Source organism: Eriocheir sinensis, chromosome 16, assembly GCF_024679095.1.
Source record: "Eriocheir sinensis breed Jianghai 21 chromosome 16, ASM2467909v1, whole genome shotgun sequence".
NCBI lineage: Eukaryota > Metazoa > Arthropoda > Malacostraca > Decapoda > Varunidae > Eriocheir > Eriocheir sinensis.
Genome location: NC_066524.1, coordinates 10,116,441 through 10,131,520, shown reverse-complemented (window position 1 = coordinate 10,131,520; position 15,080 = coordinate 10,116,441). Strand labels below are relative to the sequence as shown.

The 15,080-nt window shown below is 42.5% G+C and overlaps 1 protein-coding gene across 2 annotated transcripts in view; it reads left to right on the top strand.

The window, feature by feature from the left end:
• The window catches only part of LOC126999266 (40S ribosomal protein S3a-like), a 27,910-nt gene extending 12,830 nt beyond the window's left edge, over positions 1-15,080 (top strand). Inside the window, exons 1-5 of one of the 2 annotated variants that reach the window (XM_050861662.1) lie at positions 2,703-2,859; positions 9,351-9,454; positions 10,639-10,835; positions 13,008-13,295; positions 14,900-15,080. In XM_050861662.1, coding sequence (XP_050717619.1) covers positions 2,798-2,859; positions 9,351-9,454; positions 10,639-10,835; positions 13,008-13,295; positions 14,900-15,052 — 804 coding nt within the window. In that variant the 5' untranslated portion in view covers positions 2,703-2,797 and the 3' untranslated portion in view covers positions 15,053-15,080. Of the gene's footprint in view, positions 1-2,702; positions 2,860-9,350; positions 9,455-10,638; positions 10,836-13,007; positions 13,296-14,899 lie in introns of those variants that run through there. The other variant, XM_050861663.1, reaches the window with a different exon arrangement.

Below are 15,080 nucleotides of genomic sequence, written 5' to 3'. Positions count from 1 at the left end.
CTATTGTATGTTCAGCACTTGAACAATGGAGCTGCTGAGTTGAATAAGAGCAAGTGATCTATTTTGAGAAACATTCATTGACGACGTAGGCTCACGTGGCCGTAGCCTATTCATGTTATCCGTATAATATTTTCTGACCACAAATTCCACATTTCTGAAAATTATGATTGATAGACTTTATTTTCTGTTTATGTAGTATTCTTTTACTATAGCGTGTGTCATTTCTTGAATTCACCCAGGCTTGGGATTTGTGCCTTTCCATTCTTTACATATTTCCTCCTTGGTCACAACACGCCAGAAAACGCTTCACGTACGTACTCTATCTGGTGTAAGAAAGTCACCACTGACTCGGCTGATGCCCCGGATAATTCAGTTAATCAGGTGGGTAAATAATGAAATAATGGTTTAGAATAATTATCTAATGCAAAACACGTTAGGTGAAGAATCAGCAGCCAAGCCTAATCTAAAGCAATAAGTGACCCAGGTTTTCTCATGAGTTTTGAAGTGCTCACCTCAGTTCTAATTAAGTGTCACTAAACCCTTGCCAGAAAGCTGCAGGGGTCACAACAAGAACTGATGGGTGCTCTTGGAAGTGTAGCTACACAGAGCTGCATTGATGCATTTCAGTTCTATCGTGATGGAAATAAGTTCAACCAACTTTTTGCCCAAGCTGAGGAAAGGTCCGGAGATATCATCCAGAAGCCTTGAACAATCAGTGGTCATCAGAAACATAATTAAGGCTAACCCTTCAACAGCAACTCCATAGGAGTACTATGGAAGAGCTATTTTTCTCCCATTTTCGGACTCTGTTATAGCACAACTCAGGGAAAGGTTTGCATCTTAACACATTAGGAGTTTGTTATTGGGAAATCTTGTTCCCTCTCTTTCAGTTGATACTGATTTTAGTGAACTGAAGGAGGCAGTTGAATTTTATGGAAAATTTCTTGATGGAGATGCAGATCTCGTTGAAGATGAATATCTATGGGGGCAAATTAAGTTATTGGAAGCGTCGTGAATCTCATGAGAGGTTAAAGCAAGTTGTTGAGACATTGGCATGTACCAAAAAATTGGGCACATATTTAAAATTTTCCACCTTATTGCAATTTTTTCAACCCTACCTGTTAGCACTTCCACCAATGAGCGATCCTTTAGTGCCCTTAAATTGCTTAAAATATACCTTAGGAACGCAATGAGTGAAAGTCGTTTAAATGGACTGGCCCTACTTTGTCTATTGTGACACAAATCATGATCATGAAGTCCTTGATGAATTTGCACGTAAGAACAGACGCATAAATTTGAGGTAAACCAGTTTCACTGTATTGTTGTTAACAGTAACTAATCTAATTCATCTAGTTAATTTTTATTTTATATTCATAAAATACCTGACCCAGTTTCCATGTATCTTGTAAAAATATGTATTACAGCAGCAGCCTGTATAAACGAAGATTATACATGTTATATGAATATAACATTTTTTTCCCTTGCCAGTATATTACTTTTTTATCAGAACATAAAGTTTTAAAGTTAGCATTGTTGTTTCGAGGGTAAATTTTTGCAGTCCAAATTATAGAAATGAACAAGATTTTAAAAGTAATATTCGCTCAAGTAACATAAAATTAGTACTTTTAAGATTATTTAAATCTCCCAGATTTATGCTGTACTTATATCCTACCAACAAACTTCTAAAATGTACAATGTATGTATATGTATGTATCAATGCATGTATGTATAAAAAAAAAAAAAATTTACCCTAGCGATCTAACCCGAATCCTCAAGCTGTATGGGATCCCTGCGCTTGCAATAAAACTGGAAGCATAAAAAAAAAAAAAAAAAAAAAATATATATATATATATATATATATATATATATATATATATATATATATATATATATATATATATATGTATATATATATTAGCCACCCCCTTTTCAATTTTCTGGGTACGCCACTGGGCAAGATAGAGGCCAAAGGGAATATCATATGCAAAGAAATGAAAGAGCAGCAGTAGTGAGAATATTTTAGTGTACCCTCAAAACGGCCGTAAATAGTTTTCTATAATATATATCCATATAGTATAAAAAAAAAAAACACCCATATTCCTTCTTCTTTCCACCTAAAAACACTTATATAAGACCACAAAGAAAGCAGTAAAACCTAAAAGAGCCATAAAAATCATATAAGTTTTCTGTACGGTAATACATATCCAAATAGTACAAAATCACCCATCTCCCTCTTCTTTCCATTTAAAAGCGCGTATATAAAACCACAAAGAAAGCCGTAAAACCAAAAATCGAGGCAAAGGAGAATTTAAAAGGGGAGTGAGGTCAGCTGATGAGAACCCAGCGTTGCCAGATTGTCGTACTCACCACATTGTATTTATCGTTTTTAATCTTCAAACTCTCGTACCTACACAAATTACGATAGAAAATTAAAGTTAGGGTTAAAACAGTTATTTATTGATGTTTTCGTGTATTTTGGGCTGTTTTATCGGTCAAAATAACTATGAAAATGCGAGGCGACGAATACGATAATTTCCCAAGGCTGAAAGAAGTTGCCAGATTGTCGTGCTCAGCCTCCTATGTTTGCCGATTTCCGACCCCAAAACTGCCTCCTCGACCCCAATAACTGCCTTTAAATATAGTCATCACTAAAATGGTTAAATATTGGTGATTTTTGGCAATAACTACGGCTCAGAACCCGGTAAATACGAGGCTCTGAGTACGATAACTTGTCAAGTGTGGGAGAACCATCGTCCCAGTCATCACAAGCTCGGCCTCTAGCCCTCCCGCCGCAGACATGGCCGTCGGAAAGAACAAGGGACTCAACAAATCGGGCAAGAAGGGGTCGAAGAAGAAGGTGTAAGTACATGAGACGCCATTAATCTTATACATGAACCTCTATTCTATTATTATGGCGCCCGTGAAGCTTCCTGCCGAGGGTGATGCGGGAGATAATGGGGGATAAATATGGACGTGTGTGCGGGCGGCGAGGAGGCTGGTAGGGCGCGGGGTGGTGATGCGGCAGGGATGAATATTATGGTTGGCAGGGGAAGGCTAAGGAACATTATGGCTGGCAGGGGCGGGAGTGATCGTAATGGCTGGCAGGGTGTTGAGGAAAGAGGCTCGTAGGGTAATGTGGTCTTGAGTGTTTGGGGTCAGGCTAAGGAACACTGGCTGGCAAGGGAAGGCTAAGGAACATTATGGCTGGCAGAGGAAGGCTAAGGAATATTATGGCTGGCAGGGGAAGGCTAAGGAACACTATGGCTGGCAGGGGCGGGAGTGATCGTAATGGCTGGCAGGGTGTTGACGAAGGAGGCTCGTTGGGTAATGTGGTCTTGAATGTTTGGGGTCACGCTAAGGAACACTATGGCTGGCAGGGGAAGGCTTAGGAACACTATGGCTGGCAGGGGCAGGAGTGATCGTAATGGCTGGCAGGGTGTTGACGAAGGAGGCGCGTTGGGTAATGTGGTCTTGAATGTTTGGGGTCACGCTAAGGAACACTATGGCTGGCAGGGGAAGGCTAAGGAACACTATGGCTGGCAGGGGCAGGAGTGATCGTAATGGCTGGCAGGGTGTTGAGGAAGGAAGCTCGTTGGGTAATGTGATCTTGAGTGTTTGGGGTCAGGCTAAGGAACACTATGGCTGGCAGGGGAAGGCTAAGGAACATTATGGCTGGCAGGTGCAGGAGTGATGGTAATGGTTGGCAGGGTGTTGAGGAAGGAGGCTCGTTGGGTAATGTGGTCTTGAGTGTTTGGGGTCAGGGTAAGGAACACTATGGGTGGCAGGGGAAGGCTTAGGAACATTATGGCTGGCAGGGGCAGGAGTGATCGTAATGGCTGGCAGGGTGTTGAGGAAGGATACCCCACACGCCTTCATGTTATGGCTAAAGGGGAAAAAATACATGCACTTTAACCACAATATGATGGTGCACATGATTTGGAACTAACTTCAAAACTCAACTGCTGCACCCCAGCCGCTGCCTCGACTGTCCTGCTCATTGCTGTGCTGCCATGTATCATAATTGATTTCATAATTCCTATTTTGTGTAGCGTCATGATTCATAACCCAATAAATCAGTCAATCCTTCCCAGTAGCAGGTGTGGCCAAAACAAGGGTGCATGTGGCCTCTTGGCATGTCCATATACCCCAGTGGTCCCTGATTGTGAACCCTACCTCTGTGTTCATTGGGGTAAAATGGAGTACATATAGTGGTCATTAGGGTTTTTATAAACACATTGAATGTTCATGTCGAAGCCCCCCTCGTTAGCTGTTAGGTCGTAAAGTTCGGTTGGGATAGTTTAATTATGTTCCCCCACCCTAAACCCTCTGCGAGCTATTTTGCAGCTGTGGCGGCGGATGATGAAATTGCAATTAGTCACTTTTTAGTAGTTTCCGAAGAAAAAAACTCTTAATGAAAAAGCACAATATTTAGGCCCGAAATAAATAGCCAGTGTATCAAATTTTGAGATGGGCAACTCTGAACATTTACCAAATTTACATTGTGGCACATTTTGGGGTACATAGGGGTAAAAAGCTGTGCTGCCCCCTCCAAGTGTTGCCGGGTTTAGGACGTGCTTCAAGGGTTTTCCATGTGTATAATAGGCATTAACTTTTCCATAGTCTCTGCAGGGAGTGTAATCACAGTGTTAAGTCCTTCAGTAACCTTGATTTCTTGTTGTGGTCAGCTTCTGAGTGAAAGGTTTGTGAAAGAAAATATTAAGTCATAGAGTTAAGTAGCTAAGGGGTTTGTTTCAAGGGTGCAGGTGGGGCTAACTGGATGCTGATTGGACCTTTTGTTTATATATATATATATATATTTTTTTTTTTATTTATTTTATTTTTTATTTTTTTTACGTCGCCTGTTGCGCCGGTAGGCATCTTCCTGGTGGGGCCTGATGGTCGGCCCAAGGCTTCTTCCAGGTGGGGCCTGATGGTCGGTCCAGCCCGTTCTGGCGTAGGCGAGTGTTTATAGTGGCGCCATCTTGCATTGGCTCATGCTGCCCCCTGGAACTCGGGCTTCCTCTAGAGTCCGGGTTGATGGGTGGTCTTCAGGACAGCATGTGGGTAGTTTTAACCCTGCATCCGATTCGTAGCATATTCATGGTCATTTCAGCCAGTGTGTTTTATTTCTTCTCGGTATAGTACTCGGATATGGGAAGAGTGAAGAGGTTAAGCCACTCGGCGGTGACTGAAAAATCCGGTGGTAGCGTGGGGATTCGAACCCGGTGAATGTGAGGCTACCAGTTTAATAATGCACTAATATGTAGACCAGTCAGCAGTTATTAATGGCCAGATTGGATTTGAGTAGATGGATATTCATGCCTTGCTCTGCTGCACTGGCAGTGGAGCCGTGCCTTAAACCTCATCAACGGTAAACGGTAATTAAGAGTGACAGTAAAAGAGCAAATAGGCTGAAATTGAGGTGCTAACATGACAGGGCTACTCAACTGGTGGCCTGCAGTCCAAATCTGGACTTTTTAAATGTTATAGCTGGACTTCAGGCTCCAGGAGTAGAAAAATCTAATTAAATTACCTGAAGGTCCTGGCGATGGATTCTTGCAAGTGTATTTCCTTGACTTAGGCCGGGTTCCCACTATTCCATTTTCACGTTTCCGTCAAGATTAATGACGTTGATGTGATGCTGATGACTTTGATTGCACTTCTAGATTTGGTTACTGTAATGACTGCTTGTAATTACATTTGTTTCTGAGGCTATTCATTCATTTGTTGTTATTAGCTTCTTATGAACTAAACGGCAACATGAGTGATGCTGATGACTGACTGCACTTCCAAATTCGGTTACTGTGATGACTGCTTGTAATTAGGTTTGTTCGTGAAGCTGTTTTGTCATATATATTCAGTCTCTTGGCTTCCTCTAACTAAATGGCGGCAGTAGTTGTTTGGGTGACGCATAATGGATGTTATGAGTAAACTTTTGGGTGCGGTTTCCTGTGAGTGATGGCAGGGTGACTACACCTATATTTTGGTTTAACGTCTGTAAAGTAGCTCTTTTGAAGTATGTATTGTTACTATAGTCAAACCGTTTCAAATAGTCCGTTTGGGCGTTCGATTCCGCGGGTCCTTGCCTCCCCTCTGCTCTGTCCTAACACAGGGAAGAAAGTAGTGATAAACAGAGCAAGGAATAATCCACAGAACATTCCTGTCAACCCCCCATCTCCGTCATCAGGCGCGGGCGAGGGAAGAGTTCCTGTCTTCGGGGGGTGCGAGCCTCGTGTTCCCCTTCCAAGGCAGTGAAGCGGACCTCATTTAACCTAACCTAGTCTAGGCTATTAGGTTCACCGCGCCTTAACACTGGCCCGTGCTGTGTCCGGCAGTTAAGTCCTCCGGGGCGATCACTAATGGCATGGCACACTATGGGTCTGTGCATTGAGAGGGGGGGGAGAACAACAGCACCGGCCACACAGATATTACTAAGATTCCTTGTTCTGTACAATGGAATTGCTTGGCATGCTGACAATAGATTCATTAGAGGTAGGCTAAAGCTTAAGAGATGAAGATGTGCAATGGACAGTTTGGGTGTGGGCAAGTTAGGTCACGCGTTGCAGCAGGTCCCCTCGTGCCATTCTTCTTTTGTTAGCTCTCTCTTCGATGAGATGAAAGCAAACTTCATAATAGTATAGCAGCAGCATCAGTAGTAGTAGTAGTAGCAGTAATGGTAGTGGTAGTAGAAGTGATGGCAGCAGAAGTAAAAGCTGTCTTTCTTCATTTAAGCGTTTGACAAAGTTCCTCACCAACGACTATTGCTTAAATTACAGGCTCACGGAGTAGAGGGTAAAGTTTTGAACTGGGTCACGGTGTGGCTTAGCAATAGGAAACAAAGAGTGCAAATCAATGGTTAAAGATCTGACTGGGGATGTGTTAGGAGTGGGGTCCCACAAGGTTCGGTATTAGGTCCACTTTTGTTTATTATTTATATCAATGACTTAGATACAGGAATTAGTAGTGATGTCAGAAAGTTTGCAGATGATACCAAGATCGGTAGAGTAATTGAGTCGGATCAGGACACTAGTATTCTCCAGGATGAACTAAACAGATTGTATGACTGGGCGGATAAATGGCAGATGAAGTTCAATGTAGGGAAGTGCAGTATTCTGAGTGTAGGTAGGAGCAACCCTTCACATAACTATTGCTTAAATGACACTCTCATAAGCAGGTCTGGGTGCAGAAGGATTTAGGGGTCTTAGTGAGCTCTGACCTCCATCCAAGGGCACAATGCATTCAAGCTAAAAATTGAGCAAATAGGGTACTGGGATTCATTTCAAGGAGCGTGAGCAACAGAAGCGCCGAAGTCTTCCTCAAACTTTATTTAGCATTAGTTAGACCTCATCTTGACTATGTGGTTCATTTCTGGTCACCTTACTATAGAATGGATATCAAAATGTTAGAATCGGTGCAGAGGAGGATGTCTAAGATGATTCAGGGGTTGAGAAACTTGCCATACGAGGAAAGACTCACAGTTAAACTTGCATTCTCTAGAAAGGCGAAGGGTGCGTGGAGACATGATCGAGGTTTATAAATGGATGAAGGGCTTTAATAAGGGGGATATTCATAAGGTTTTGTTGGTAAGACAACTGGGTAGGACATGTCGTAATGGGTTTCAACTGGATAAATTCAGATTCAACAAGGACATAGGCAAAAATTGGTTTACTAACAGAGTGATGGATGAATGGAATAGGCTTAGCAGTCATGTGGTGAGTGCCAATACAATTGTCACATTCAAAAATAGATTAGATAAATTCATGGACAGCGATATTATAGTCCGGCAAATCTTAAGTGGCGGCTCTGACGTAGACAGCCCGCTAGACCCTGTTGCCACGTCTCTAACTGACCTCGCACACTGTGCCTCTCACACCCTTCTCTCTCTCTCTCTCTCTCTCTCTCTCTCTCTCTCTGTCTGTCTGTCTGTGTATGTGTGCGTGCGCGCGAGAAAAGTGGGGGTGTACTCTCATTCGGGGAGTATGGTGCATGACAATGCATAATAATAATAAGAATATTAATAATAAACCTCTTTAAAAAATCGCACCAAGACTCTTTACCCCTTCTTAGCGACCACTCCTTCCCCACTCCCTGGCCATCCCCAGCGGAACCTCACCATTCACCTGCATATGACTCACATCGGAATTTGCTTGACGATCCTGGCATTCCATATCATATATAGGTACAGTCTCCATATTTTATTATAATTATGCCATATGGGTGACATTGTATGGCAGATGGCAGACACACACTAAAAAATGGCAGAAAGCGATAATTAAAGCAGGCAGAGCAACTGGCAACTGCGGTGTGTTGGGTTGAGAGGAGTATGATTCAGACTTGAGCTGACAACACCGCGGTGGCAACGCTGCCAAGTGTTGTACAAATTTCTTTGTATTCACTCACAGATAGATAATCAATCGTAAAAAATATATTTGTTTTTATACTAGAGTGAGAAAGAGAGAGACACGGGGAGAGAGAGAGAGAAGGGTGTGAGAGGCACGGTACGCAAGGTCAGTTGGAGACATAGCACCAGTGTCTAGCGGGCTGTCTACGTCAGAGCCGCCACTTAAGATTTGCCGGACTATAGGTGGGGTTAGATACACGGGAACTTAGGTTCAAAGGAGCTGCCTTGTACAGGCCTACTGGCCTCATGCAGACTCCTACGCCCTTATGTTCAGTTGGTAGCCGTACTCTATAGTCTGTTTACTCTCATGATTGACTGCAACACTTGCTCTGTGGTAAGCTGATCTTTGCCTGTGAGTCAACTTCTCACCAGTGGGTTAGGTCAGGTTACAACTGTTTGATGTGATTTATTATTGAGTTCTTGGGTGAGTTGGGAAAAGGTAGTGTTTCTGCCAAACAACTTCATTGCCACAAGGCTGTGTTTTAGGTTCTTTAGGGAACAAGATATATATTTCACTTATTATTTGATGCTTTTTTAAAAGACGATAAAATGAATTTCTGTGCCACCCTCACGTCATTTTTCCAATAAAAAAAATTACACTAATTAAAGGTTTGCACAGAAGAAAAAATGTATTTAACGACTGGGTTTGGGCTCAACTTTCACATACTTTTTCTTCAGATTAAAATAGTGTGGAAATATCATTGGAATATTATACAGCCATGTGTCAGAAGATTCTGTTACCTAGTCATCATACTCGTGTACTCAGTAAGTTCATTCATGCTTCCTCCGTGATGAGACTTTCAACCTGACACAGTAAGCTTGCAGATTTTTATTAAGTTGCTGCTTGTCATTTGAAGATACTCATAATCTAACCCAGCTACAAGAGGTTATGTGGACAGTAATGAGACTAACAATGGTTGCTTACTTATTGTTGTACTCTTGTTTGCAGGATTGACCCGTTCACCCGCAAGGACTGGTATGATGTCAAGTCCCCGGCACTCTTCTTCAACAGGAACGTGGGCAAGACCCTCGTCAACCGCACGCAAGGAACCAGTAAGTGCACACTGGGGTTTTGGTAGTGGCCACTGCTGAGGCAATACATCCCCAGCACTGCAGAAGGGGTGGTAGGAAGTAGTAGGTGTAGTGGTAGAGTAGTAGATTAGGATTTGTGTCGTTTCCTACCTTACGAAGTGTGCCTGTATTTATATCTTACTGACCTAACCACCTGGAAAACCATAGTATTTAGTCTAGATCAAAACAAGTGGCAGAGTACTAACAGTTTAGGTTTGGTATCATTTCCAACCTTGTGAAGTGCTCCTGTTATTATGTATATCCTCTACTAATCTTCAAACCTTTTGGAAAATCATAGGAAACATTCTAGATCAAAACAAGTGGCAGAGTACTAATAGGTGCCGTGTACAACTCGTCAAGTTCAAATTCAGGCCGAGCTCCGGAGGACCAGTAAAACAAACCGCTCTTCTTCTGACCTGTTCCACTTTGTATTGCTTCCTCCTCCTTTTGTGGCATGCTGTGGTGTGGCCACTGCCCTTAGCGTTCTCATATTATTTTCTCTCCTTTCACTTCCCTATCTTGTCCACAGCTGGGGGTGTAGAATGACTTATTGGGGAACTTGTTCCGTTTATTGCCGCACCCCAGCATACCACAAAAGGAGGAGGAAGCAATACTTAGTAATAATAGTTTCATTTTACTCCATAGCATATAACAAAGGAATGGAGAGCAGAGATATAAAGCTCAACTCAACAAAATTATCTTAAATCTTAAGTAATTATTTACATCCTTTACTCAAGTATGAATATATATAAATACCTTCCAAGCACAAACTGTACAACAGAAGGCTTGCTCAATAATTGTGACATGTTTGGTATTGAAGGAGCGCTGCCCTGGTAAACAGTGTCTGCTCCTCTCTATTCCTCTTTAAGAAAGGAGTAAGACAATGAATTTATCCAAGTCTTCCTCATAAGCAAAAGCAAAAGACAAAAAATTAAGAATAGGGTCACTTGATTATAATTATCATCTTACTCAAGCAAAAAGTAAAGAAGTAAAAAAAAAGTCAAGATCATTCTTTTCCTCTTCAGCAACAACAACAACAACAAAAAAAGGTTAAAAAGATCTAAAGGAATTCTATTCTAATCTTTCTCAGAAACAATAAATAGTAAAAAATGAGAGAGAGAGAGAGAGACCTATCTTACCATCCTTCCTCCTCTTCCCCCTCACAGAGATTGCCTCCGAGGGCCTGAAGGGGCGTGTGTTTGAGGTGTCGCTGGCTGACCTCCAGAACGAGTCTGATGCTGAGAGGAGTTTCAGGAAGTTCCGTCTCATCGCCGAGGAGGTTCAGGGCAAGAATGTGCTGTGCAACTTCCACGGCTTCAACCTCACCACTGACAAACTGCGCTCCATGGTCAAGAAGTGGCAGGTGAGAGAATGGGACAGAAGTGGGGGGTAATGTTTTCTATGTGTTTCATTTCCTTTTCTTCTTTTAAACTGACACTAGAATGAAATACAACAATTCTTTATCACCTCTTCATATGTTCTTTATCAGGATGTTGTTCCTTGCTGTAAGTTCATTTTATCTTCTATCTTCTGTGCTTTTATTATCTACCATATATATGTATAAGGAAGGAAGGAAGAAAGAAAGAGAATAGAGACAGCAGGATGGATGTAAGGGAGGCAGGGAAGGGAGGCCACATCCTTGAGCCGAGGGGGTGGTGAGTAATGCACTCACTAGCCAGCCACTTGGCAACTCAAAGGAAGAGGAACTCCACACACATGATATATATAGGCCTAACTTATCAAGCCCCCTCCTCCCTTTGTGTGTGTGTGTGTGTGAGATAAAGATATGTCTGCAAATGTTCTTACAGCAGAATTTCTTCTTCGTTACTGTATAATTTTGTTCCCCACATTGTTTTCTCTAAAACCATCCATGTCCCAGAAAACGTATCCCTGCTATGGCATACAAAAATTAAACGGGACTTATATACACGTTTCCCGTATGTTACACGTAGCAAGCAGGACGTATAGACACGTCCACCGGATGGGAGCGGTTGGCAACCAGGACTTAAATATATGTCCCCTGGACTGAAAGGGTTAATACAGCTATTTTTACAATGTGAAACAAAAATGCGTTTACAATTAACACTTTAGTCATCCATGGATATTAGTTCTTTCGAACATATATCACAGAAAACGTCAGCTGGCCAGGCCGCTACAGCAGAATACCCCCAGACTAATCTGCTCCGGTCCGCCCCACAGTCGCCGAGCAGTCACGTCAGGCAGCACCCTGCTCCATCAATATTGTTCCCGTGTAATAGCCGCTTTAACCATTACCACCAAGGTACCCGGCACACAGGTGACTGGCGCACCGCGGTGTTGTTGTATTTTGTGTCCACGACGCGGCACACGTGGTGCGTCTTCTTGTGACCTGTACAATTTTATCGCTTCACTTGTCCTCCTCCTATCTTATGCTTATTCACACTTTCCTTTTCCATTGCATCTCACTATTTATTATTTAAATCAATCGAAATTTGTACCTTCAGCTTATACCGCGCAGGGGTAACTTTTTTCTGAGTGAAAAAAGTGCGGTTTATATGCCGCAAAATATGGTATATTTAATTCTGGGGACATTGTGAAATATTCTGTTAAACGGAGGTGTTTTGGTTGTTGGTTTCGTACTAGTAACAATAACCCCTAGGCCTACTACCAAAACCTAACCATCGGGGTATAAGACGCAGGGTGATTTTTCGAATCTTCTTTTTTGAAAGAGTGCGTCTTATATGGCGGGAAATACGGTATATACAGCCATCCCTTAACTTTTGCTCAAAGGCCAATACAACGGAGATGAGCATTGAGGCCACACATAGCTGTAGCATGTGCCCCTAACTTACCTTTAACATTTACCTTAACTTTTGTGGGGTTACTTAACATCCATGAACATTTACTGCCCCTTTTAAAACCACTCCTAAAGCCTCCATTTTCTTATACATCTAAATGAATGCCCTTTGTGAATCTGTAGAAACATCATAGTGGGCACAAAAGCTGTAAGAATAAAGTTAAAACTAGCACAATACAGGGTCATCTATGTCATTGTCACTGCTGTCTACTACAACTGGTGTTAGTGAAGAGGTTGAAGGTTGAGCTGATTCAATGGCTGTGGGAGAGCTTTCCTTTGCCGACTGAAGAGCACGGTGATGGAGAGTAGATTTTTTTATCGTTTTGTAGGGGGGAAAAATATCATCCAAGACAAACATTGCGGGCTTCCTCGTGAATAATCAAAACTACAAATGTTAACCTGTCCGCTGTGATTGGCACAGATTTTGCTTTCACTGGTAGCCTGGTAACATATAGTCCCAGGTCTTTCTCTGCCTCTGTGGTGGATAGTGCAGTGTTTCCCATGTGGTATTGGTATGTTGTATATTCCCCCCAAGGTGCATGACTTAACATTTTTCTTCATTGAATTGTAGCAGCCACTTTTTTTGTTCCATCCTGTAGCTTGGTGATGTCTTCTTGTAGGAAATCCAGTCAAGGGGTTAAGGGGCAACTGTTTCTTGTTTCTGGTTCCTCTTAAACTAACCTAACCCTTGTTCCCCAGACTTGCATCGAGGCCAACGCTGATGTTAAGACCACCGACGGCTACATCCTGCGCGTCTTCTGCATCGGCTTCACGGAGAAGGTGTCAAGCCAGACCCGCAAGACAGCCTACGCCCAGCACACACAGGTCAAGAACATCCGCAAGAAGATGGTGGACATCATCACCCGTGCAGTTAACTCCAGTGAGCTGAAGGAGGTAGTGAACAAGCTCATCCCCGACTCCATGGCTGATGATATCCGCAAGGCCTGCAACCTCATCTACCCCCTTAAGGAAGTCCACATCCGCAAGGTGGGTGTTTACTACTTATGAGACTTGCCATCCAAAGGAGTGAACTCTTTTGTTGTTGAGTTTTATTGCTGTCTGTCATGTGTCATGATATTTGTTTTCAGTAAATTCATATACTCATCTGAGACCTTATCTAACAAGTGAGCTCTTTTTGTGTTGAATATTTGTAAAGGTTGCTGCCTGCCATGTGCTTGAAGATACCCATAACCTTCGACCTTTTACCCTACTTATAAGAGAGATGTATTGGTAGCTGGAAGTAAAGAGCAGTTTCACCCACTCATGACAAGCCAGTGTCAGTATCCACAGTAACTTAAAATCTGGTAAATATATACTTTTAATGCCAGAGCTGTCCAGGTTTATAAATATTTAAAAGTTTAGCATTACATTGTAGGGTAAAGAAAGCTTTACACTCTAAAAGGTTGTTAATATCTTAGCTTTGTTTGTCCATACATTAGCTGTATGGAAAGCAAAAGTTAATGAATTCATTGGCACAGCACTGACAACATTTATCTAATTTTAAATCCTGTCTCGTGTGTGCTGTCCTACAGTTTCCTGCTTCCTGTTCCCAGTCTTCTATCTCACCTCTTCCCTCCACCTTCTCTTGCTCCAGCTTTTAAAACGGCTAAACTTAAACACTTTATTTACCTCCCACTCCCTCCCGCCTCCCTTCATTACAACATACTAATATTGGCTTACACAGTCATCTTCATTAAATTAGCATGTTTCCGCATCACATTTAAGTCGTTCAGGATCTAAACTGTCGGCTCTAAAAAAAATGTGATCAAACACTTTTTCAAGACTGACTCCATTGGAAGAATTGTTCAGTTAGGTTTATAGACAGCAAGAGTTATGTGACAGTGTTGGACCTGTTTGATAACTGCGATGCCACTCTTCACTTCTCCACAAGACACAGGACACTTGAACCCATTTCAGGCTCAATCACTCTTGGCTGTGGTGGCAGTGCTTGTTATCCTGTGATTCTAAGAGGACACATTTATGGTTCAATATCGTGAGGCAGTGGTTCCCAATATTCTTGCACTGGCGAACCTTTTCCCAAAATCTTGAAATGTGACCCCCAGATATGAGGAGTTTGTTTCACACATTTTTCAATCCCTAACTTTCACCCACAACCAGTCCTGACATGCCCCAAAAGACACCTTAATATTCCCTCTCAATACACACCAGAAGAAGTATAGAGCACCAGCAGAAGAAAAGCACAGAATCTCAAAATGATAGGCTCTAAAAATCATTGCCCCAAGTCATTTGTTTCTACCAAGGCATTGTGACCCCCAGCCAGTCCTTCGCGATTCATTAGTCGGGAACCCTGGCTATAAGTAAGGTGTTAGCTGTCAGGTGCTTGTGGGTAAATGGCTACTTATTCCCATCCTTATTTGCCTCTCACATCAACCATTTCCAAAGGCCGAAAAGGAGATTGATTAGGTTCTCATCAGTGTGTTTTCATGTTCATGGTGCAGAAGTCTCATAAAACTACCCATGGAAATACCAACACAACCTCTACATACAAATGCTATACTAAATGTTGTGTAAGCCCTGAAATGTCTGAGAATATGAACCTTACTCACACCCCATTTCTTCTACACCCACAGGTCAAGGTGTTGAAGAAGCCTCGTTTTGACCTGGGCAAGCTGCTGGAGATGCACGGCGAGAGCGGCAAGTCCACCACCGCTACCGGGGAGGACGTGGGCGCCAAGGTGGACCGCCCAGACAACTACGAGCCCCCTGTGCAGTCCAAGGTCTAAAATAAAGTTTGTGATCGAATGTGTTGAA